The 25000-nt window shown below is 44.5% G+C and overlaps 1 protein-coding gene across 3 annotated transcripts in view; it reads right to left on the bottom strand.

Moving 5' to 3' along the window:
- galnt18a (UDP-N-acetyl-alpha-D-galactosamine:polypeptide N-acetylgalactosaminyltransferase 18a) overlaps positions 1-25000 on the bottom strand; it is a 156910-nt gene that overhangs the window by 72992 nt on the left and 58918 nt on the right. For all 3 annotated transcript variants that reach the window (XR_011103873.1, XM_068723648.1, XM_068723649.1), the window contains exons 2-4: positions 12176-12377; positions 11766-11932; positions 4067-4253 (exon numbers count right to left, since the gene is read on the bottom strand). Coding sequence is in view for 2 of the 3 variants with exons in the window: in XM_068723648.1 (XP_068579749.1) it covers positions 4067-4253; positions 11766-11932; positions 12176-12377 (556 nt within the window). In the remaining variant the exon portion in view is untranslated. The remainder of the gene's footprint in view (positions 1-4066; positions 4254-11765; positions 11933-12175; positions 12378-25000) is intronic.

Here is a 25000-nt window from a genome sequence, read left to right as displayed (position 1 = left end):
TTAGCACTGTGGTTAGCTCATGTTGTTTCATGTTGTTGCTATAGAAATACATTTGATTTGATTTAATTCCCCACTAGATGGGAGCGGGATCTATTATCGCCTGGTTAAGGTAGATAAAGAACCAATCAATATAAATAAGTGTCACAGTTTCCATTATGGCTCCTTAGAGCTGAAGGTTTGCACCTGGTTGAATAACGAATATTCAAGAAAATGGGTTACAGCTGCTTAAAGGGGGGGGGGGGGGGGGGGTAATTGAATGATGACTTCATGAACCAGATGAAAAGTAGATTGTTTTGAGATATTCCGTCGCTGCTTTGACTGATAAACTGATTTATTCTGTGGAAAAATGCCCTCACAGTGAAATGATGCCTCTTTTCACATTTAATCAGCAACCTTTCAAACAAAGTGGCTGCTGAATAATTCCTAACATTCAGAATTTCATTTCTCATTTGAGTTCTCTTCTCTTGTTTTGTACCCCTGCGTTTTGAGCAGGCTTTATCAAGTAGTTGGCTACAGCTGTACAAGACAATGAGGTATTCATGAAACTATTTTTGCAGCAGTGAACAACATCCAATGCTCTCCTACTTGAGATGTCAGATGGTTTAATCACGTCTGGACTAATTGGAGGAGATGAATCCAAACTGTCTCTTTGGATTCCAATTGAAACCCAGAATCATATCTTCAAGGACAAATGTCAAAAAATGTCCATAGACAAAGTCACTCCAGCAGCCTGCTGTTGAGCCACATGTTCATTATCATCATAATATATATATTATTATTTGAGACGTTTGTATAGGTGTTCATGGATTTGAATTCTACGTAACCTTTTGAATCCAAGTTGTTTACAGATGCTGTTCTCTGCGTAGGAACAGGTGACAGATACTCAAAGGACAGATGGTCCTTTAAAGGATGTGTGTTCTCTATTCAGGGCTGCAGTGAGAGCTAGCAACAACCTAGCATGGTCACCACGCAGCTACAGCGGGCCATAACACCGCCTAGAACATCACTGGTAACCATCTACTGAATGAGCCTGCCAAGAGTCAAAAGATACTAAAAGACAAAAGCCACCCAGCCTCAAGCTGTTCACTCTGCTGCCGTCTGGAAAGAGCTACAGTAGAAGTATCAGTAGAAGCATTAGTAGTATTAGTAGAAGTATTAGTAGAAGTATCAGTAGAAGTATAGAAGCTGGCAGACAACTAGACTGCAGAATAGCTTCTTCCTTCTTCCTCAGGCTGGGATAGTCCTTAATTCATCCTCCACATATAAAATAGATTTGTTCTTTATTGTTTTTTTATGTTTTTATGTAGCAAAATGGGACTACAAACTGCATTTAGTTGTGCAACACGGCTTTGTGCACTTAACCCCATACAGGGGCTGGTAAATGCATTGAACTAATCAACAGCTGATGTGACAGAATGTTCTTCAACTAAACAAAGATTAAACAGAAGTCTTTGTTTTTGGTATCGAGGACGAACGATTGAAAGTCAGCGCTCAGCTTCAATCACTGACGTTAAAAACCACAAACCAAGCCAGAGGTCTAGGTGTAGTTATGGATTCAGACCTCAACCTGAACACCACATCAAGACCATCACAAAACCAGCCTCCTATCACCTGAAGAACACATCAAGGACTAGAGGACTTACAGTGGCTTGCAAAAGTATTCATACCCCTTGAACTTTTCCACATTTTGTCACATTACACGCCACAAACATAAATATATTTTATTGGAATTTTATGTGAAAGACCAACACAAAATGTCACACAATTGTGAAGTACAAAGAAAATTATACATGATTTTAAAATTTTTTCACAAATAAAAAACTGAAAAGTGCAGTGTGCAGAAGTATTCAGCCCCCCTGAGTCAATACTTTGTGGAACCGCCAGTCTTTTGGGGTATGTCTCTACCAGCTTTGCACATCTAGAGACTGAGATTTTTGCCCATTCTTCTTTGCAAAACAGCTCAAGCTCAGTCAGATTAGATGGAGAGCGTTTGTGAACGGCGGTTTTCAGATCTTGCCACAGATTCTCGATGGGATTTAGGTCTGGACTTTGACTGGGCCATTCTAACACATGAATATGTTTTGTTTTAAACCATTCCATTGTAGCCCTGGCTTTATGTTTAGGGTCGTTGTCCTGCTGGAAGGTGAACCTCCGCCCCAGTCTCAAGTCTTTTGCAGACTCCAACAGGTTTTCTTCCAAGATTGCCCTGTATTTGGCTCCATCCATCTTCCCATCAACTCTGACCAACTTCCCTGTCCCTGCTGAAGAGAAGCACCCCCAGAGCATAATGCTACCACCACCATGTTTGACAGTGGGGATGGTGTGTTCAGGGTGATGTGCAGTGTTAGGTTTCTGCCACACATAATGTTTTGCATTTAGGCCAAAAAGTTCAATTTTGGTCTCATCTGACCAGAGCACCTTCTTCCACAGGTTTGCTGTGTCCCCCACATGGTTTCTGGCAAACTGCAAACGGGACTTCTTATGGTTTTCTTTTAACAATGGCTTTCTTCTTGCCACTCTTCCATAAAGGCCAGATTTGTGGAGTGCACGCCCAATAGTTGTCCTGTGGACAGATTCCCCCACCTGAGCTGTGGATCTCTGCAGTTCGCCAGAGTCACCATGGGCCTCTTGGCTGCATCTCTCGTCAGTGCTCTCCTTGTTCGGCCTGTAAGTTTAGGTGGACGGCCGTGTCTTGGTAGGTTTGCAGTTGTGCCATACTCTTTCCATTTCCGGATAATGGATTGAACAGTGCTCCGTGAGATGTTCAAAGCTTGGGAAATCTTTTTATAGCCAAACCCTGCTTTAAACTTTTCCACAACTTTATCTCTGACCTGTCTGGTGTGTTCCTTGGACTTCATGGTCCTGTTTGCTCCCCAATATTCTCTTAACAAACCTCTGAGGCCGTCACAGAACAGCTGTATTTGTACTGAGATTAGATTACACACAGGTGGACTCTATTTAGTCATGAGGTCAACATTCAATCATTCAGCAGTCATCAGGCAACTTCTGAAGGCAATTGGTTGCACTCAGAGAAAAGGGGGCTGAATAATTTTGCACACTGCACTTTTCAGTTTTTTATTTGTGAAAAAAATTTAAAATCATGTATAATTTTCTTTGTACTTCAGAATTGTGTGACACTTTGTGTTGGTCACATAAAATTCCAATAAAATATATTTATGTTTGTGGCGTGTAATGTGACAAAATGTGGAAAAGTTCAAGGGGTATGAATACTTTTGCAAGCCACTGTAAGTCCTCTAGTCCTTGATGTGTTCTTCAGGTGATAGGAGGCTGGTTTTGTGATGGTCTTGATGTAGAGTCAGAACTAAACACGGAGAAGCAGAGTTCAGTTCTTCTGCTCCACACATCTGGAACAAAGTCCCAGAAAGATGCAGGTCTGCTGAGACCCTCAGACTGAAGACGTCTCTGTTTAATGCTGCCTTTGATTGAACCAGAGTCAAGGATATTAATGCATTTGTGCATTTTATTTCTTACACCGCTTTTTAGTGTTTTAATTACTGTTCTTAATTGTTTTTAAATCTCCTTTTCTTTTGCATTATGTCTTAATGCTTTTAATGGTTTTGTGTGAAGCACTTTGAATTGCCTTGTTGTTGAAATGTGATATACAAATAAACTTGCCTTGCCTTAAAAAATAAGTAAAGTTAATAGCTGACAATGTTCAACAGCTAGTGAGTATTTACAGTATTTCATCATCATCAACAGTGTGACTCATTGAGGATCAACTGAGCACAATAGACTGGAACAATTGAGCTCTGTGGAACACAGGAATACATTATATCAGGCTTTGGATACACAGACGATACCTGTTAGTAGGATCCATTCACTGCTGTTCATGAGCTTTGCATGAGGTTTGTTGACAATAAGACAAATATAGAAAATAACCAGACTTATCCATTAACACCAGGGAGCACAACAGCTGTAAACACAAGGGCCTGGTATGAGGTGACCTTTCAAGTCTGTGGTTATCGAAATCAGGAATTGTTTAACTGCTTAATGTAGCATTAACTAGTGTTATTGCAGACAGTATAAACCGAAGCCAGCTGCTCACCAACCAGTGTTGAACTCCACATGTGCATCGAACAGAGCAACGACGGGAGCGGAGGCTGCCCTCCATCCGCTGACTCTGGATCTGATCAGTCCCTCCTGCTTGTCATGGCGGACCATCTTGATGAATCCCGGGCCGTACTGAATGTTGGTCTCCTCTACAAATCTCTGCAGGTGCTCTTTCAGCTCCGCTAGAGAGAGAGACACACACACACACACAAATACACTTGGGTGTTAAAGAAATTAAAGTAAAGAAGCAGCATTGATCTTATCGACAAACCTCCACAGAAGCTCCCTCAGCTCCACAGGACCAAGGAAAAGCAATCTGAGTTGTTCCTGTTCTGATGTGAGGCTCCTGGGACAGAAGACGTCACATGTGTACAGACTGTAAAGCCCTCTGAGGCACATTTGAGACTTATGATGATTTATGATGATTTTGGGCTATACAAATTAGATTGAGTTGAATTGAGTGTATGTGTGTGTTGTGTGTGTTAACCAATTTAGCCAAATTTCTATCAGAAACATGCAGGACATTCAAAGTGAATGATTTTGAAGGATATTTCAGTTTTACAACAAGTGTTTTGCCCCCCCCCCCCCCCCCCCCCCCCGCCTACTGGCTGATAACACTTTACTAACACATTTAATTTTGGTGCTCAAGCCATATGTTGCAACAATAACACATTTCACATTTCATGGACTCTTTGGCAGAGCATAGGACACACAACAATTAAACAAAATATTCCCATATTGACTAGACAAACATGGTGAATTGACATGAACACGTAGTCGAGAATAGTGTGGCAGCAGAGAGTGGTGAGGCAACCTATTCTCACTCTCAGTGCCCCTCGGCATCAGAGATCAACTCACGGCGCCCTTTAGCTACTTTAGACGACCCGTCATCCCTTCAACTAACTCCAGTGTAAACCCTTGACCAAGTGAAATAGTGTTCCCAGTTTGGTGAGGAATAACTTGCCTACACAGAGCCCAGACCTCAACCCTGGATTGAGCCTGTGAGCCAGGCCTGGCCTGTGTCTGATGTACTGTATGGTGACGTCAATTTGTCAGAAAACAGCTAATCTCTCTAAACAGATTATGTAGTCACATGTAGAATCTGTAGGCAACTGGACAATATTTTGGCATTGATGGGGTTCTGGTTTCCGACTAGTATTGACCAATCACGTTGGAGAAAGCTTTGGTTGAATGCAGGTAATCAGTCCACGTGGAGAGCTTAAGAAGAGGAACCCACAGGCTAGTGTCTGATGACGATTTAGCTTTTTATTGGTTGAAAATTAGGTTTTTAGAACCTGGCTACGTGTGAAATCATACCTCATATGAGGTCATACACGTCCTTTCTCAACTCGACTCTGCTAACTGGAGAGTAAACAAGGAGCAGCGCACAGAGAAAAACTCTGTTACTTTCTTCTTAATTCTATTCTGTACAGCTTTGTACAGCAGTCTTTCTGTTCAGAGTTGAATTAGGGTTTATTTGTGTAAAGTTGTACTGTCTTTCTGGACATAGTTAAGCAGAGTTGATAAGAAGGCATAAGCAGAATCACAGTATGTCTGAGCTTCCCAGCCCTGGCAGTTCGTTGGCATAATAAACAGAAACCTTTGTTTCAGCCGGTGCTTTCAGATCCTTTAGAGTGCTGTCAACCTCCTTGACATCAGCTGAGATTGCAATACAAACAGCATGAAAACCTGATCTGATGTTTTCAAATGACCGGTAATAGGGTCTTAGATTGACCCGCCAAAAGTTCAATGTCTTTTGTGTGAATTCTGTGCTTCATTGGGATCTGAAAAGGCACACACCACCTTCTTCGCTCTCTCTTGAGTTAGTGTAGCGACCTGACCTCACCAGAGTGAAGCCCTGCAGATAAACAGCAGAGCCGTGGTTGGTCTCAGTGAGCCAGAGTTCCATTAGGCAAATAATACAGGATTGACGTTAGTCAGAGGGATACTGTACAGAGACTCAAAGTTCATCAGCTTGGTTCTGTAGACTCTGAACGTTAACAAGCATGATGGATGGAAGTGGTCACCAAAAGGCTTCCTCTTAAATCCTCCTATGTCTTATCTCTTGTTCTGCCTCTTACCTCCAGATACATTCTGGGCCTGTGCAGAACTCCACGAAATCCCCATACCAAACCAAGCCATACCAAACATGCTTGAGGCAGACATTTAGAAAACTCTAACCAAGAGAGATGGCTTGATCAGCTCAAGTCCAATCACTTCCTGGAGCCGAGCAAACCCCAAACTGTCCGAGGACGACTCTTCCCTCTAGCGCAACCTTTCCTTTGGCCGTCTCAGCCACCGGGTGAAACTTTTCTTTTTACATTACATTACATTACAGTCATTTAGCAGACGCTTTTATCCAAAGCGACTTACAATAAGTGCATCAACATTGGTAATCAAAAGAACTACTAGTCACCAGAAGTCATAAGTACATTTCCTTTTCCAAACAAGCATCTAAGAGCATGAAGCAGAGCATAGCTCAGAGCCAAAGTACAGAAACAAGACAAACAGTTAGTGCTATAAGTAATACGAATACAATAAGTGCAACAAGCTAGTATGAAAACAATAAGTGCAACAAGCTAGTATGAATACAATAAGTGCAACAAGCTAGTATGAAAACAATAAGTGCAACAAGCTAGTATGAAAACAACAAGCGCTAAGTGGAAGGCTCAGGGTAGCACTTCCTGAAGAGGTGGGTCTTCAGCCTGCGCCGAAAGATGGGCAGCGAATCCGCTGTCCTGACGTCAGTGGGAAGTTCATTCCACCACTGTGGGGCCAGGACAGAAAACTTTTTCCTGCGATAGTGGTGTTGATGCTAATTAAGCAATTGAGATGCGTTAGTTCATAAATTACGAACAATTTTGAATTGTTGCACAAACCTTCCCTTGTGCTTCTCAATCTCTCAGTTGCTGAACGGTGCATTAAGTCAATTTAAGGTCATACTGTACCTCTTGCCAAGATATCCTTCACTGACTTTACTTGGTATACACACTGGTCCTCCATCATTCATTGATGTGTTCAACACTGTATTCATTGTGTTCAGTCATCATCACAATCATTTATTTGTCTGTTCAGTAGTTATTAATTGCAGGGCTGTAATCACCCATTTAACATTGAAGGAGACCATTTTCAACGTATACCTTCCAAACCGTCCCGGGGGGTCTGGATGCAGATAAACCGACAGAGAGCTAGATGAGCTGATGAATGTTACCTGAGAGATTAACTGTTATGTTCACAGTACAGTAACTCGTGCCTGCTCTCCAGCATCCCTCACTCCTTCTGTCTCCCTGAGTCCACATTAGTTAGCATGAGATCATCAGGCAAACTACTGCATGCTGCTGATATTTGTTTGTATTTGAACAGCATGGGTCTCGATGGTTACATGGCGGAGAGCTGTAGGTGGATGTAGGCTGTGTTATTCTGAAGCTTTAAGTTGATTCTTTCTTATTTACCTCCATGCCTCCACTGCTGCCTTTTAATGTCCAGATCAAACAGCCAAAGCCTCAGGTTTGGGGGTTGTGGCAAGACAGGGTTCGACAGAACAAAACTAGTATCCATTGTAGTCACACCCCTCTCCGTCAGTGCATTCTCTTTACAAAAAAGCATGTCACTATGGAAATGAATGTTGATTGGTAAGAGCATAAAAATAGTTGAAATACATACATTTTTGGAGGGTTGCGAGGGGCAATTTGATACTTTCTGTATATTGAGGGGTACTTGTTGAACAAAAAGGAGCGTGTTTCAGCAAATATGAAACTAAACTATCAACATCAATGGAGTTATTAACATCAATAAGTTCATTAACCTTTACTAATAATAACGGGGCACCACCTTGTGAACAGGGACCAATAACCAAACTATAAACTGAGTCTCAAGATTAGTGTTCACTCAGAATGTCCACAGTCAAAGTGCTGTTGTACACTCAGAGCGAACAGTCAAGGTTCAAGCACACATCGAGCTATCACACACATATGCACAAGTAATCACAGAACGCCGCTCTTTAAAATAGAGTTTATTAAATCAAATAATAAATGATCAAATCAAATAATATCAAAAGCCAACAAACACTATCATACAATTATGTGTCTAATACCTAAAGTCAAGTGAACAATCTGTGGTGAGAGTGTGTATATATATATATATATATATCGACGCACAATGTGGGTTGAGACAATAGACTACGTTCACCCATGTGTCTGAGATGGTTAGCTAAATCAGTGTGTGTGTGTGTGTGTGTGTGTGTGTGTGTGTGTGTGTTAGTAGAAGAGGGAGATAGTAAAAAAGGAAAAGCCAAAGTCTAAATGAGGCACTTAGCGGCACCGTGAGAATTTAAAGATTTAAAGAAGAGAAAACAAAACTAAATAATCCACAAAACAAAGCAGATCTTTATCACCGCGGTGAAATACGAATATTGCTTTCTTATCACCCCGGAAACCGGCCGGGGAATCGAGGTTCGGCCCGCCGTGGTGCTGGTCTTTAAATCACAATCTCCAAATCCACTGATCTAATACAACACGGTTACAGCAACAGACATTACACAGTATAACGGGACTCAGCGGTAAAGATCCTGAGTGTCCCGTCTACCAGGATCAGTATCTACCAGGATCAGTATCCACCAGGATCAGTATCCACCAGGATCAGTATCCACCAGGATCAGTATCTACCAGGACCAGGCCTCTGGTTAAACATCAGGCCAGCCTATGCTCCTTTGTTTAAAAGCACAGGCGAGGGCCTCAGTCAGACTCCAACACTGTACATATTGTCCTTGTAAGTGATTGCGCCTCATATTAGTCGTATGTATAGTACGGTCACTGAACATGAGTCAAGAACTCAGTAGCTTCAAACTAACCTTCAGACTTGAGACTGCATTAATACATTGGCTATCATTGTCCCAATGTTAACTTAATCTTAGTTTACATTCTATTATCTAAAATAATACGGATTATTCGTGCTGAAGTTGAGTGCAATCACTCTCCTTCATCTTTAGTACACATTCGGGTGATAAGCCTGAAACCAGAAAAGTGGAGGCTGTAGTAACGACAGATGAGAGCCCGTAGTTTTGAACTGAGATGCTCACATATACGTGTAATGCTTGGGTGATTAGGTTAAATCCTGTCTAATCATTCCTGTGGTTGCTCGTGCTGCACTTTGTCCCTAGATTACTATTAACCTGGTTAGTAAAATGGTTTCATAACTGAGAGGAATAAGACCATAAATAGTGTGCCATGTGTCTTCAAACACTGGACGTCTGTGGCCGTTACAATGAAATCAAGTCGGTTTAGTCATTCTTTGTGTTTATCATCATCATGATCGTAGTTTAGTAGCATGCCTAAATGTGCTAATCAGCACTGAACAGCTGAGGCAGGTGGTAATGTCATTATGTTTCAAGGTAACTGGTGTTGGGCCCTCATGGCCTGGACAGAGCCTTCACCGAGACTTGGGCCTGTTTGTCCAGCAAAAGGCGTGATCTGGGTGGGAGATGACGGCAAGCTCCAGGGAATGTCCTTAGAAGCAATAAAACATCAACACTGCGATGCCGTTGGACAAACAACCACAGGCTCCACAGGGGTTATCTGTGCTGTAGCCCTGCTGTCCCTGAAACCATAAACCCAGCTCTTGGCCATTCCACGCAATTCAATTCACTTGCAAGGAGGCAGAGAAACTTTGTTGCTCTCTCCTCTGACTCGTGTCGGGCAAGGAAGCACGAATCACAGCTTTGCTGCTTTTCAGAGAATCTAGGCCAGGCTTACATCCGCGGGACAAATAAAGACCGTTTTAGTTTTGTTTTTGGACCCTGAGGCAGAGAACGGATAACGCACCATTCTCTTCCTGTTAACGTTGACTTTATGCCGCTCATAAGGAAGGAGAAGTCCCTTATTTGCCGAAGGAAACTCCGCCACAGAGAGCGAATCTGAGCGATTCTGAGTTTAACCAAGAAGGACCATACCGACCGCCACGAAGTCATCTCACCGTAAGAGGCTTAGTGAGTCTGGGCAGATGTAGGTCATAGTGCCAGGATCGTTAATTACTGTGTATTTCCCGCTACTGCAATCGTGTTTTGAGATAGATCAGTCATTGGGGTCGGTAGTTTGTTATTCTATTGTTTCAAAGATCAGAACCGCGGTTGGGCGAGTTCAAGATCATCAGCCGTGTTTCTGTGATGAGAGAACAATCTCCATATTTCACTGCAGTGGTGAGGATCTGGATTTATTTAGTTTTGTTTGCTTTCTCTCTTCTTCTACTAACACACACACACACACACACACACACACACACACACACACACACACTCTCTCGCCACAGATTTGTTTGTTGATTTTAGTGCCCCGTTATTATTAATGATAATTGTTTATAATCTTATTGACATTAATAATTCTATTGATTTGCTCCTTTTCATTCTCAACGCTATAAACCAAAGTCTGGTACAACTTTAAACGTTGACCTGATTTTGACACAGTTAATGAATTACCAAAGTCACCAACAATTGTTGATATTTTTAAGTCTGGACAAAGACATGGAACAACCAACTTAGTGATTGAACAAAATACTGAATGTTCAATCTGTATGGGTGTATAAAAATAGAGAAACACTGATTCATTGTGTTGCTATGGAAACAGTTAATGTGAGCGGTCCATAGATTTCATATTAAAACAAATAAACGGTATTCTGTCTCTGATAATACATATACATGCTTATATTGAGTGTGTTGCTTCTGTCTCTCACCATGAGCTTCATATATGCCTTGCACACATTCGGACAGACAGACAGACACACAGACACTCTCACACACTCACACAGACCAACCACAGGGGAACAGTGAACGTCTTCATTTCCTTGTTGTGATTTCTCTCTGTTGTAATCCTCCTGCTGTCTTCCCTTCTCCATTCATTATTGCTATAGTTTTCCTTTAATGAGCCTCAGTTTGACACTGACCTGAAGAAAGACGGGCTCTTTTAAAATGGGAGTCTTTGAAGAGAACCTCATTTTGTTACATGTACATTTGAGAATAGAACAAAATCAGATGACTCTCCACGTCATTTTGCAAAATCCCGGGCAAGATCATGTTTAGTCTTTCCACTGACATAAACATGAAGATGAAGCCTTTAAATTCATTGGAATTCTTAATGTCTGTTGGACCATGTGAGGCTGTACTTCACCACTGCTGTGCTTTGTCGTACAGTAGAACGGGAGCCAGAGCCTTCAGCTGCTGAGCTCCTCTCCAGTGGAAGCAGCTCTTAGTTTCAGTCTGGAACACCACAGTTAAGATTCAAGGACTTCCTACGATACACTAATCCATGTTCCATTAATGCACGTTACCAAATTCCCCAGTGTTGTTAATGGCCTCAGGTGTCTCCACTCTGCCTGACGACCCTCTGCCACACCCACCTCCACACCTGCAAGGACAGCAGCCAAACAGGCAGGCGACAGGCAGACGGGGCAGAGCGGGTCGTCACACGGTGTTCCTGAACATTCCTGAAGAGAAGACTGTCTTCAGATAAAATGTTGTTGCTAAGAGAGACGCACCTTTTAAACCCATCTCAATGTTCTGCTGCCTGTTGATGGATGGAGGCATGAACGAGTGTCAACTGTGTTTGAGGCTAAGCTCTGAATTCAGAAAGGTGGGCATGCTGTTCACATCTCTGAGGAAAGCGTGAGCATATCACAAGTTATATGTTAAGTTTTATGATTCTTACGGCTGCTGCTGTGGTCATCTACCAGTATGATCTCTTTGAGCAGGTGGAACGGCGTCCTCTGGATAGCTGTGTGGACGGAGCGCAGCAACACCGACAAGGCCTCATTGACGAAGATGAAGATGACACTGAGCTGAGGAAGATCTGATGAATACGACATGTTTCTGCACCTGGGGGAGGAAGGGAGAGAGAGAGAGAGAGAGAGAGAGAGAGAGAGAGAGAGAGAGAGAGAGAGAGAGAGAGAGAGAGAGAGAGAGAGACAGGGAGAGACAGACAGACAGACAGAGAGTTTTTCTTTGAATGACATTAATACATCTTAGCATGAATCCATACAGATAAATAGATAAATACTGCCGTCAAACATCTCGCTGAATGAATCACTACGTTGAGAACACATCGATCGACAGACTGACCCGTCCGGTCGTAGGTCCGGGATTGGCCGGGTGAAGGAGATACGGTCACTAAGGTAGCCGTTGTAGCCGTAGTAACGGAACTTCCTGAGGGCGACCCTCCGACTCTCGGGGCCCAGGTCGCGACCCCAGTGGTCGAACAGTGAGGCGGAGGAGGAGGAGGCCGACGAGGACGCAGCGTCTTCACCGTCCTGCTGAGGGGTCTCTGTGGATGGAGGAGGAGAGAGGTTGATGCACTTTGGAAAGAGCGTATTTTGAAGAAACATGTTAGAATATTTTTACGTTTTCTCCAGACGCACCACCGCTGTGCTGTCAGATGCTGTGAACCGACCTGATGCGGAGCAATTTAATGACAAATGAAGGTCCCTCCAACTGTGACGGAGTGCTAAGTGTGCTGTTTGGTTGTTAAAGAAAGGGCTGAGGGCTGAAAGAATGACTTCAGCAGCGCGGAGGATAGAGCAGAAATGTGATGCCTTAACTGGGATTTTCATTGTTATTACAGATAAGTCATTCTGTCACGTCGATCTATTTCTGCAGAGGTGGACGCAAATCCAATAACATGCCCAAGGTAGCAGCACTGTAGCTTAGCGGTCTGTGCTACATGAGCAGCAAGGAGCCGATGTGAAAAACAATGAGAGACGGAAACATGCTTGAGGTTGCTCTCATTGTGGCTCGTCATGATTCATAACCACAGTGCAGAGTGATGCTTTGAGCTTCCCTGTCCCCTGTGGTGGAGATCAACGGAGCGTCACATATTCACCAGTCTGAGACGTTCGTGTCCGACCCTGGTGGGGGTTGAAAAGGTGCAACGTGAATAAACAAAAAGTGCTCAGGCCTAAAAAATAACTTAAATGAGTAAATAGTGAATTCTATATTTCACTTTCACGACCTCCTCTAAATGTAGATTTCTTCTTCCAAAATAAATTGGATTTTTTGTGTTGAATCATTTAGAATATAAAGTTCAAAGATCGATGACCCTGGACTAAACCACTACAGCGGGCGCTACCACTGCAAAGACATCTTCAATATCTTCTTTTTATTACAGTTTTGACCAAACCAGTTGCTCTTGTCCTCCTGCCTTTCTAACAGGCCAGCTGGAGGACTGAAGTGGCTCCTCTCCTTCCTGAGCTCAACAGGGTTTTTATTGTCTGAAGAGCAGTACTTCCCCTTTTGGCAATTACATGATTAATGCTCTCGTGGTGGAACGCCACCTTCCTCCAGAGCCTTAAAGTGAGCACCTTAAAAGCACTTCACACTTTTCTTGGCCACAGATGCACCCAAAATGTTGTTAAGATTTAAGTCGCCTCATTTGAGCACCTTTTTTTTGAGTTGAAATCTGAAAGAAAGAGTGATGTTGGCTGAAAAGAAAAGCCATTTATATTCTCTCAAGCTTTTAGTTAACACCGGAGGACAGCAGGAATGAGACACTTTGAAAGGTTTCTCAGCGCAGCCAGATCCTGGAGAGGACTGATGTCTCATAGAGCAACTACAGCGTGTGTGTGTGTGTGTGTGTGTGTGTGTGTGTGTGTGTGTGTGTGTGTGTGTGTGTGTGTGTGTGTGTGTGTGTGTGTGCTCTTATTGAAAGGTCAGGTGAACACTCTTGTCAATGCACTGCTTTGTGAACTTTCATTCACATTATATTTCAACATGTGAACATTTTGTTTCCTCTAGACCAGGGGTCGGAACCCCGCGGCTAAATGAAGGCACAGAACAACCCGAGAGCCCAGAACACAACCCGAGAGCCCGGTATGATTAGAACACAACCCGAGAGCCCGGTATGATCAGAACACCACCCGAGAGCCCGGTATGATCAGAACACCACCCGAGAGCCCGGTATGATTAGAACACAACCCGAGAGCCCGGTATGATCAGAACACCACCCGAGAGCCCGGTATGATCAGAACACAACCCGAGAGCCCGGTATGATCAGAACACCACCCGAGAGCCCGGTATGATCAGAACACAACCCGAGAGCCCGGTATGATCAGAACACCAGCACATGCATTCACTGCCCACCAATGATGTTAACAGAGAGGAAACATGAGGTCTCAACCACCACAGATAGTCGCATGAACACAAACCTCTTCTTTCAAAAGATGAGGAAATATAATATCATGCTTCCTTGATCACCCAGAATTTAAAGCCGAAGGTCAAGTCAGTTAAATACATTTTATAAAATTCAGTACTTTATTTTAAAATGCACATTTTCCATAAACGTTCTGCCTTGTACTTTAATCTTTAAATGAATCCCGTATATGACTTGAAACAAGAGAAGAACATGTATTTATTAATAGAGTATGTATTATCTACAATTTCTCCGGTCCAATTAGAAAACTGACGATGAATATTGAGATGTTTTAATAGTGTTTGATCAGGGAACTACCGGTGATAGTCATGTGATTGCACCGCCTGCGACCACTCGTGGGCCTTCTGCGTCACGCGGCGGCCGTGGTGACGTCACTTTCTGCTGCGCACACGCCTCACACCATCATCACTACAGCGAGGATGAACTCAGTTTAACTGCTGCTTCGTGATGTTTATTTCCGCCCAATAAGATTTGTAAACTCGCGGATGATGCTCTCCAATTTCACAACTGGAAAGGACGCTTTGATATCCGTAACTCCAGAAGTGTTTCTGGACCCATGGTTCCTCATCTGTCGGGGGAATGCAGCGGAGCGGAGACAAGGTTTCAGTTTAAGCAGCGAGGAGCCTGAACTGTCCTGTGAAGCTGATTTAGCATGACAGCTGGTTACCACTAGAGTCCCGGTGGCGCCGATGGTACCGACGCAGTGACTGCAGGGTGGAGATGGCGGCATTTTCTGGATTAGAGGGTCAGGAGTCTCAGGATGAACCTGATTCATATTCGGTACATTGATCATGCCGGTGCTAGACGACCTAAGGGAACGATTCAGAACCTCTGATAAGCAGTGAGAGGTTTGAAGGGGCTAAACTATTTAAGGCCTTCAAAACAGGTGAAATAATTTGAAACTCAATCCTCAACGCTCCAGGTAGCCAGTGTACTGACACTAGTACTGATGTAATATGTTATCTTTTCCTGGTTTTTGATCATGAAGTAGAAGAATGGAGACCTTCCCATCATCTGCACTCACTCTAACATCATTTGTCAGGAGTCTTGTTGTCATGTGAAGTGCATGTCACTGTTTCAATACTACCTTTCCCAATATCTTGCTTAGAAATGGCAGGTTGGCCTAAAATTGCTCAAAACAGACGAGTGGAGATTATGCAGCTTGAGTAGAGGCTTGACCAGAGCTGCCTGTCTCTAGAGATCAGTTTAAATACATCTAACACATGAAAAGAAAACTGTCCAAAACCTCCTTGAAGCAAATAGTGGGAACTGAATCTAGGGAGCAAGTGGAAATCTCCAACTGCATGATGATTATAGGTTCCCATTCACGCATTTTACAAAAGAAATTCAGATTTCTTTGATTGTCGAAATCACGTGCGATACATAATCCATAGCCTTGCAGTCTGAGGCATCCTCAATGTGCTAATTAAAACCATCCTATCACTGGAGATTAAGCGCCACTGGAGGTAGCCAGAGCCACTGCTCCACTGTAATCATAGCGCACGTGACAAACAGAGAAGCGGACATTGAACTGACAGACCAGCTGGGAGTCCACACAAACGGAGGACCTCGGTCACCCTGGACTGCGTTGTGGTGGTAAACTCTGGCACTTAGTGCTGTGACACGCTGGTTGGCAGGAGGTGGGCTGCCTGTCAATGTCCACACAGAACACACGCATGACGCACGCGTGACGGTTCAGGAAAAGAGAGTGAGGGGTACTATGTTGGAAATCATTTTTTTACAGCATTGAGAATAAGCTTCATAAATATGAAAAACCATCAACTCTCGTCAAAAAAAAAAAGAAGCCAGAAAAAGAGGCGTTAGAAGAGAAACTAAAGCAGCGACACGATGTGGAGCGAGGTGAGAGAACGACGAGGAGAGCAAGAAAGAAAGGATTCATCCCTGGGCAACCCGGAGCTCTGTCACATCAGCTGGCAGAGAGACACTCTTTTATCGGCTCACACACACACACACACACACACACACACACACACACACACACACACACACACACACACACACACACACACACACACACACTTCTTGCCAACCAGATGGATGGATAGATCGATAGAAGTCTCCTGATTGAAATAAGGGTGAGCTAAAGCTCAGTCAGGGAGACTCTGTCTTTCTCTTCTGCTTCTACTCTAACTGTCATTCCAGTAAGAACCAATGCAACCCTCCTCCACCAATCACTTCCATTCCTCATTATATCTAATCCAGTCCTGCTCACATGCCATCATCAGATCTTCAGCATACTCCCTTCAACACCCCTTTGTGGGCGAAAGAAATAGATATCTATATAAATAGATATATATATAGATATATTTAAATATGATTGTCTGTCTTCATGCCGCTGTAACGCCCGCTCCTCCTCCACCTTCCCATTACCCTCATTAGCCACACCAGTCTAAGTAGAATCCTCATCGTGAACGAAGAGGTGATGAAGACGTCTTTTGGGTCCACAGTAACAAGTCCGGGTCTATTGGTGTGGAGGGGAATGCTTCTGTGCTGCATCTTGATGAGAGAGCAAAACGTCCCGCTCCGCTGTGAGTCAGCGTAACGGACGCTTCCAGCATCTTCTTCTTCTCTTTAGAACCTTTTATCACCTTTTGTTTGTAATGACGCTGACCTACATTCAGCCAGTTACTCTGCATGCGGTACGCCACATTCCAGCACAGCACATTCTAGGAAATTGAATGTCGTGGTAGAAAATCTGTAAAACACTTCCTGTTTGCGTTCAGCACTAGTTGTGAGCGTGGAAACCCAGTGTTTACTGACATCACCCCCTGGTGTGTGTTCTCTGCATTGACTCCCAGTGGACTCAGATCTTCTGTTTACTCAGCCCCATTGATTTACATGTGGGATAAAGGATGCACAGAAACAGCTTCAAACGATCAAGACCTCAAATGGGACATGAGCCCGATTTGCAAAAACACAGTGTGGATGTAAAAACATTCAATTAGACGCCTCCTCCGTGTACCTTCAAGTCGCTCATCAGCCCCACATTGAAAAAGTTGCTGCTGCTGCTGCTTCGCAGGAACCTATCCCAGCAGGCTTTGCACTTGTAACACAAACACACACCCACTCACACCCGAGGATTTGAAAGAATTTGTTTTCGTGGAGAAAATCTCATTTGCTTGGCAAACCCTGCAAGATTATCTCCCTCCGAAAGCGTTTTGTGTTCCAATATTTAAAGAGGCAGAAGAGAAAACACAGGCAATTCATTTGCCTTTTGTACCGACTCCCTTCAAATCACACGGCGGCTTCTTTCACACCGGAGCAAGCGATGACAAAAGTGCTTTTTCAATTGCTTGCAGTCTGGTTGATTGCGTTGCCACGAGGATGCTCGCACAAAAGTTGTTTGCAAAATGCTGTGCTGCTCCCCAGCTGGGGCGAAAAGTGAGCCCATCTGCACTTCCTCTCGGTAAATGCAATGAGTGCTGTGCTGCTGCTTCTTGGGGTACAGTGACACACTCAGAAGCTACTGACGTGTGCGTGGCAGAGAGTAAGAGAGGGGGGCCTGCAGCCTCGTGCAAAAGGTCACACATGATTCATTTAATCAAGCAGCGAGCAGATGGTAATCTCTGTCTTCTTCCCTCCCTTCAGGTATGAATAATGTGCTTATTAGCTCACACCTGGACAAGTGTCTCTGTAAGCAGAGACAGAGGACACAGCAGGACACACCCACAGGAAGCCACAACTGAGCTGAAGCTGTGTTCTCGTGGCTCTGCTGGCTTCATGTTCTTCAGCTGCTGGGTTCTCCAAAGAAGAAGCACGGAAATTCAAATCTGCAATTTCCTTGTGCGAGTTGACTTATCTAAACTTGTTCTCGCGGGCTTTGATGAACCTCACCTCGTGGTTTAGTGAGCGGAATAATGCTCAGTGTGTTCTCCTCTTACTCTTGTCTTTCTGGTGTCTCTCCAACACAAAGACCAGAGAGGCATATTCCATCGTCAAGACATTTCCTTCACCACACTAACAAGCTGTTAATACTACCAGCCATCATGTTCTCCCCATCTTGCTGTTGTCATGGTGGTCTGTACAATGACTGTCATTCCTTCTGCCTGCCTCTCATGCTCTCCGTACAATGTGTGTGTGTGTGTGTGTGTGTGTGTGTGTGTGTGTGTGTGCCCACAGGCATCATGGGGAGCATACATGATGGGATGTAATCCATGTCTTGATCACAGTTTGACTGCTGTTTGAATTATCCAAGTGGCCCTGTTCCAGGAATCAATAGAGATTGAGTGGGTCTTCCTGTAAATCCATAAGGCTCTCTGCTGCTCTCATTACATCACAGCGCTGCTGCTGAGGTTCTGTTGTCTCATACAATGAATCTGCTAAAACAGGCCGTTACAGAAAGAGAGGAAAGAACCACAGTAAACCGAGATCAGACAAAATGAAGCTCTCTGTCCAGGTGAGATGAGGCACATGAACACACACACACACACACACATGAAGTCAGCGTTCCCCACTGAGGGACATTTGGGATCACGTTATCAGTTATCCGGATGCCTTTTGGAGCAGAAGCCAAGAAATAAAATTTGATTTGATTTGAATATGTAATAACTTTGCAGTTTGTTGCACAGACTCAACAGCCACACTAGCAGCCCTGAGCTAAATGCTAACATGTGCATGCTAACATGCTTACAATGACAATGCTAACATGCTAATGTTCACCACAAGTGTTACATGCAAACATTTCCAAAGCCCAGCTAAGGCTAATGGGAATGCCTTTAGTTTTGAAGGTATTAGGTCATCAACCAAGTACTGGACTTTTGACGGTGCTACAAGAAAATACCCAATCCATCCTGACGTGGACTTGAATGTCTGTTTCAAAATTCATGGCAATCCATCCAATAGTTGAGACACTTCACCCAAGACCACAAATGTCAACCTCACAGTGACGACAGATCAGGGGATGACCAAAGTCCTGAGGGTACTGGGAACCACGTCGACACACAAAGGTTGTTGTTGCCAGTCCACATGATCGATGCTGAGATATTTCACAAGATGGAGGCGCTAGAGGGAAAGTCAGGGTACGACCAAAGTCACTACATCCTGTCGGGACGACACATGTGTGCACAAAGTTTCACATCAATCCGTCCAACAGTTGTTGAGATATTTCAGTCTGGACTAAAGTGATGGACCACCAGATAAACACACTGACTTTAGCATCCCTAGAAAAATGTCTGTTATGACATTGTTATGAATTATGACGGGATCAGCATAGTGGTCATTTTCACCATCGACAAGGATACAAATCGATGCTGCTGCTGTCTGTCTAGCCCTAAACAACCAGTGTGATTGAAGTGTCCATCACTATCAACAAGGAAGTTAAACTACAGTGTCATTAAACTGTGAATGATTGTGGACGTTGTTGTATTCATATTTTTCACAAGGACAGTAAGCCATGAAGTGTCCATTGTTAGTCCAGCCTACAGAACTCTAATCAGGAGACCAGCACAGACAGCCATCAATGAGCAGAACCCAGAGCTGCTGAACAAACAGTCAGGAAACAATTCACAAATACAGTTGGACCAAGTTAGTAAAAAAAAAAGTATTCTCATTTAACATTCCCTGGATTTAAAAGTAAATATAGATTTTTTTTCCAGTACAGCTGAGCAATGTGACTGCAGCAGGTGAAGAAACTATTCTGGGACCTTGAATCTTCTCCTCCGTGACCTCGTTCTGAACACAACAATACGTGTGGTTGAAAGGAATGCATGAATTAGATCCTGAGAAATGTCATCTTTATGCAAATGCATTACTTTACCCAGAACAATGCTTTTCAGCATCCCTCACTTGAATATACATCAGCATGTGCTGATTTAAAATATGCATCAAAACAGACCGGAACGTTGTTTTTTCTTCTTCTGAACAAGACATTTGCATCTGCGGCAGCCTGTTTGCTCAAACAGAGCAATATGGTTGAGTTGTCGGGGCATAATCAGAGGAACAGAAGGGCATGCTCCATGGAGACAGAGGAACAACGTGTTACTGCTGCTCCAGGAAGCCAATTAGTACACAGCAGGGAACAGCAGGTCCAATACAAGCTCTGTTCCATCTACCCTATGTGAGGTCCAGAGTTCAGCTGTCAGCGCTAGGCATGACGTGGAGCTGGCACAAAACACTGTGATTCACATGTGCTGATGAGTTCCTTAAAGTTAAGTACTGTTGGCTAATTTACCGCCCATACCGGTCGACGTTCATGAAGATTAAAGAAGTGTTCGGAACCTGGAATGAAAGAAACGCAGTAGAAAAGAATAAATCAGGTGGTTAACATTAACAATAGCAGTTCAGATAAGTACATATATATATACTGTACATAAAGCAAACTATGGATGTAACGTCATTCAACAGTTGACTGTTGAGAGATGACAGGAAATGAGGAGACACAGAGAGAGAGAGAGAGAGAGAGAGAGAGAGAGAGAGAGATTTTTTTTTGATTTTTACAAAAACACTTTATTTACATATTGTTTAAATTTTTACAGTCACAAGACGTCTCAAATGTAATTAAATACAAAAAATAAATTAAAAAACTGTTTTCTTTTGTTTTTAAAATACATCAGTCAAGTAAAAAGTGTGAAAAGGACAGCTGGTCGTTAAGAACCTCACACAGTGTGTTTTTAAAACACCAACGCTCTTTAAAAGACTCGAGATCGGAGACCTGTCGATAAAATCCGAACTCAAGCCGGAGTCTTGACCGGAGGTTCGTCTTCCACACTGCCGCCGCTTCCTGCCCCACCCCCTGCTCCACCTTCCTCTTTCTGCTGGTGTAAATGGCCAGTTTGGCTTGGGCTGAGAGGAAGTTGAGGAGCTGCCACTTGATTTTAACATTTTTGTTGTAGCCAGCTCCCAAGATAAAAATCCTCAGTAAAAACAACGTTAAAACGTGTAAAAAACGATGTTAAAAGAGAGAAGAGACCGGTGAGTCTCTTGCACTCAGTAAAAACGTGGTAAATTGTCTCACGTACTCCGCAAAATGGACACCCGCTAAGAACAGTTGGATTAATAACAGAAATAAAAGCATTGGAAGCGACGGCACCGTGCAAGATTCTCCACTGGAGGTCGCCTGTCCGTTTTTTGAGGGGGGCTTTGTATAAAATCCTCCACTGTGGGCCGGGTCCGTCCTGTCCCCATCTCTTGGTCCACACAGTGGGAGGTCTGCCGCTCAGTCCGGCCTGGTGGATGCACTTCACGCAGTTGCGGTACAGAGTCTCTTTGTCCGCTTTTGTTATTGTTAGTTTTTCTGCGTGGATGACTCTCAGAAGGGGGCCGGTCTTTTCTCCCAGCCCTGGGCTCAGGATGATGTCCGGGTAGGGGTCTGCAGCGTCCGGGCTGGTCCTGGTCCGGTCACCCATCAGGAGGTCTTTCTCTTTCTTTGATAGCCTGCTGGACCAGAGCTCCAGGATCCTCCTTGCCACCCGGAGAGACTGCAGCCCCAGCAGAGAACCCAGGGCCTGGGTGTTGGTCAGTGCCGGCCCCGCTGCATCCACCAGCTGCTGCAGGGTCAAGGTTCCAGACCGGATCAGCGCCGCCGTCAGGCCGTGGGTGGTGTGGTTGCTGACGTCCAGCCTGGCTCCATTGACCAGTGGTTCTCTCAACAACCAGTGCAGAGAGTTGGCTTTCGGGCACCTTTTTTGGTTAAAAAGGGCCCATGACTTAAAGACGCCCTGGTAAAAAGGAGGCAACATAGTTAGTTTTAAAAATTTAGGATCAGTTAAAAACAGAGCATCATCCAACCCCAGGTTATTGGCACGCCTCAGGATGCTGCTGGCCACATCTCTCCACACCAGATCTGCCGGGCCTGTGAGGTACCTTTGAATAAACTGTAGTCTAAAAGTGGCAGTCCGGCTGGCCAGGTGGACAAGGCCCTGTCCCCCCTCCTCTCTGGCTAAAAACAGCACCCCCTGTGGCACCCAGTGTAGACCCCCCCAGAGGAAGTCCACCATCTTCCTCTGGATTTCCGCAAGTAATCCTAAGGGGGGGTCCACACAAGCTAACCGGTGCCACAACTGGGATGCTACCAAGTTGTTTAAAACCAGCACTCTCCCTCTAAGCGACATCTGGGGGAGCAGCCATTTCCATTTTTTAAGTTTTTCTTCGACCTTTTCTGTGACGGTCTCCCAGTTCTTCTTCACTATATGGTCTGCTCCCAAAAACACCCCTAGGTACTTTAGACCTCCTCTCTTCCATTCCAGGTTTTGGGGGAGAACTGGGAGACCGCCGCGCCACTCACCGACAGCGAGGGCTTCACTCTTCCCCCAGTTGACCCTCGCTGCCGATGCTGAGCTAAAATCCTGTATAATGCCTGCTAAAATGTTGACCTCACTTTGGTTTTTAATAAAAAATATAATATCGTCTGCATAAGCAGATAAAATCATTTCTTTATTAAAACCCGGATAAAACAAACCCTGAGTGCTGGAGCGTATCTTGTGGAGGAGAGGTTCAAGGGAGAGAGCGTAGAGCATCCCAGACAGAGCACAGCCCTGCCGGACCCCTCTACACACTCTAAAAGGAGCACTCAGACTGCCGTTGATTTTCAGCACACTCTCAACATCCCTGTACAGCACCTTGATCTTAGCTACGAAGCCCGCGCTGAACCCAAACTTCTCCATCACGTTCCACAAGAAGCTGTGCTCAACGCGGTCAAAAGCCTTTTCCTGGTCCAGGGAAATCAAACCAGCGTCTACACCTAATGAACTAGAGACATCCAAAACATCTCGAATTAGGTGGACGTTGTCCACCATGGACCTGCCAGGGACGCAGTAGGTCTGGTCCCGGTGGATAACCTGCTCCATAACTCTCCCCAGCCTGGAGGCCAATACTTTGGACAGGAGTTTGTAATCCACACAGAGCAAGGACACAGGGCGCCAATTTTTGATGTCCTGCAGATTTCCTTTTTTGGGCAGCAATGTGAGGACTGCCCTCCTGCAGGACACTGGCATGGAACCAGAGGCCAGACACTCATTAAAAACCTCAGAGACATCCTCGCAGAGGATGTCCCAGTAGGCCTTATAAAATTCAACTGTAAGGCCATCAATGCCAGGAGCCCGCCGCCCCTGCATGCTTTGCAGGGCGGTCAGCAGCTCCTGCATCTGGAGGGGGCCCTCGAGCTGTGAGTTGGCCTCTTCAGAGACCTGGGGCAGTCCTCCACAGAAACTCTCCAGGAGAGCTGGCTCTTCCTGGTATTCTGTGGAGTACAATTGTTGATAAAAGCTCACAGCTCGCCCTCGTATCTGGCTTGGTTCCGCCAGTTCCTGCCCTGTGTCAGACAGCAGCGCGTGGATTACTTTCCCCTGCCCGTTCTTTTTCTCCAGACTGAAGAAATAGCTAGAGGGAGCATCCATCTCTGTGATGTTCAGGAACCGGGACCTGACCAGGGCGCCCTGCACCTTACTATCCAGCAGGTCGGCTAAAGCCATTTTTTTCTCTTTGAGGTTTTCAATATAACCTCGATCTCCTGTGGACTCACTTAAATGTTCCAGTTCCACTATGTCGGTCTCCAGATCTTTCATAGATCTGGTGCTATCCCGTGTGACGTTTAAAGTGTGCTGTTGACACAGTAGTCTTATTTGTGTCTTACCATGGTCCCACCACTGTCTAAGATTACTAAACTCACCCTTCCTCTGTCTAAAAGCACCCCAAAAATAAATAAAAACCTCTCTAAAACTCTTATCAAATGTTAAAACAGAATTAAAATGCCAATAAGCACTTCTGGGTAAAATGTTCCTGATAAGAACATGAGCTAAAACCAGAGAATGATCACTAAAACCAGTAGGCATAATAGCACAACTCTTAAAAATGCTAAAATGATGCTTAAAACAATAAATACGATCTAACCTGGCTGAGGAGACCCTGCTCTCTCTGAGGTGGGACCAGGTGTACTGTCTGGAGTCTGGGTGCGTCCTCCTCCACACGTCCACCAGGCCGTGAGAGCGGACCAGCTGCTTCAAGGCGTGCTGAGAGGCCGGATGAGGCTCTGCGTGATTACGATCTAAAATTGCATCTTCTGTGCAGTTAAAATCCCCCCCCAAGAATAAAAAATCCTCCGTGGAGCAACCATTTAAAACGTCATTCACTTTGAGTAAAAACTGCTTCCTCTCTGCGCCGGATGTTGGAGCATAAACGTTGATAAAAACAGCAGAAAATGTGTCCAACTGAGCTTTGACTAAAAGAAGCCTCCCCTCGATAAAATGCTGGACCTCCAGTGCGTTGGGTTTAAAAGCCTGTGAGAAGAGGAAGCCCACTCCTGCGCTAAGGGAGGTGTTGTGGCTTAAAATGACTTCCCCTTCCCACTCCCTCCTCCAGTCAGACTCATTGTTAAAATCACTGTGCGTCTCCTGTAGGAAGAGAATGTCTATCTTTTTCATTTTGGATGTTTCATAGATAGACGTTCTCTTCCGGACGTCTCTGGCACCGTTGACGTTAGAAAGGCCCACTTTAAAAACATCCATGGTGGATAAAATTAAAGTAAAAACCAAACAATAAAACAGTAACTTAGATAAAATAACCCAAGCTGTCCTTTCCATCACTGCTCAGCTGACGCTTTGCCTTAAGCACTAGTTTTTTCAGTCTAAAAGCCTCCTGGTCTGTGAGGCCAGACTCCTCCCTCTGGCTCATGTGGAGTCTGGCCGAGGCAATAAAAAGACCGAGGTCTGGGAAGTGCTCACCCACCTTTACCCCGTGCTGGTTTTTTGTTTGGGCTAAAAACAACTTTAATTTTTCTGACGTGAACA

The sequence above is a fragment of the Cebidichthys violaceus genome, unplaced genomic scaffold (assembly GCF_023349555.1).
Source record: "Cebidichthys violaceus isolate CVI_PGR_0920_01 unplaced genomic scaffold, fCebVio1.0.p SCAF_3, whole genome shotgun sequence".
Lineage (NCBI taxonomy): Eukaryota > Metazoa > Chordata > Actinopteri > Perciformes > Stichaeidae > Cebidichthys > Cebidichthys violaceus.
Note: the sequence above shows the minus strand (reverse complement) of the source record. Positions and strands in the feature narration are given on the sequence as shown.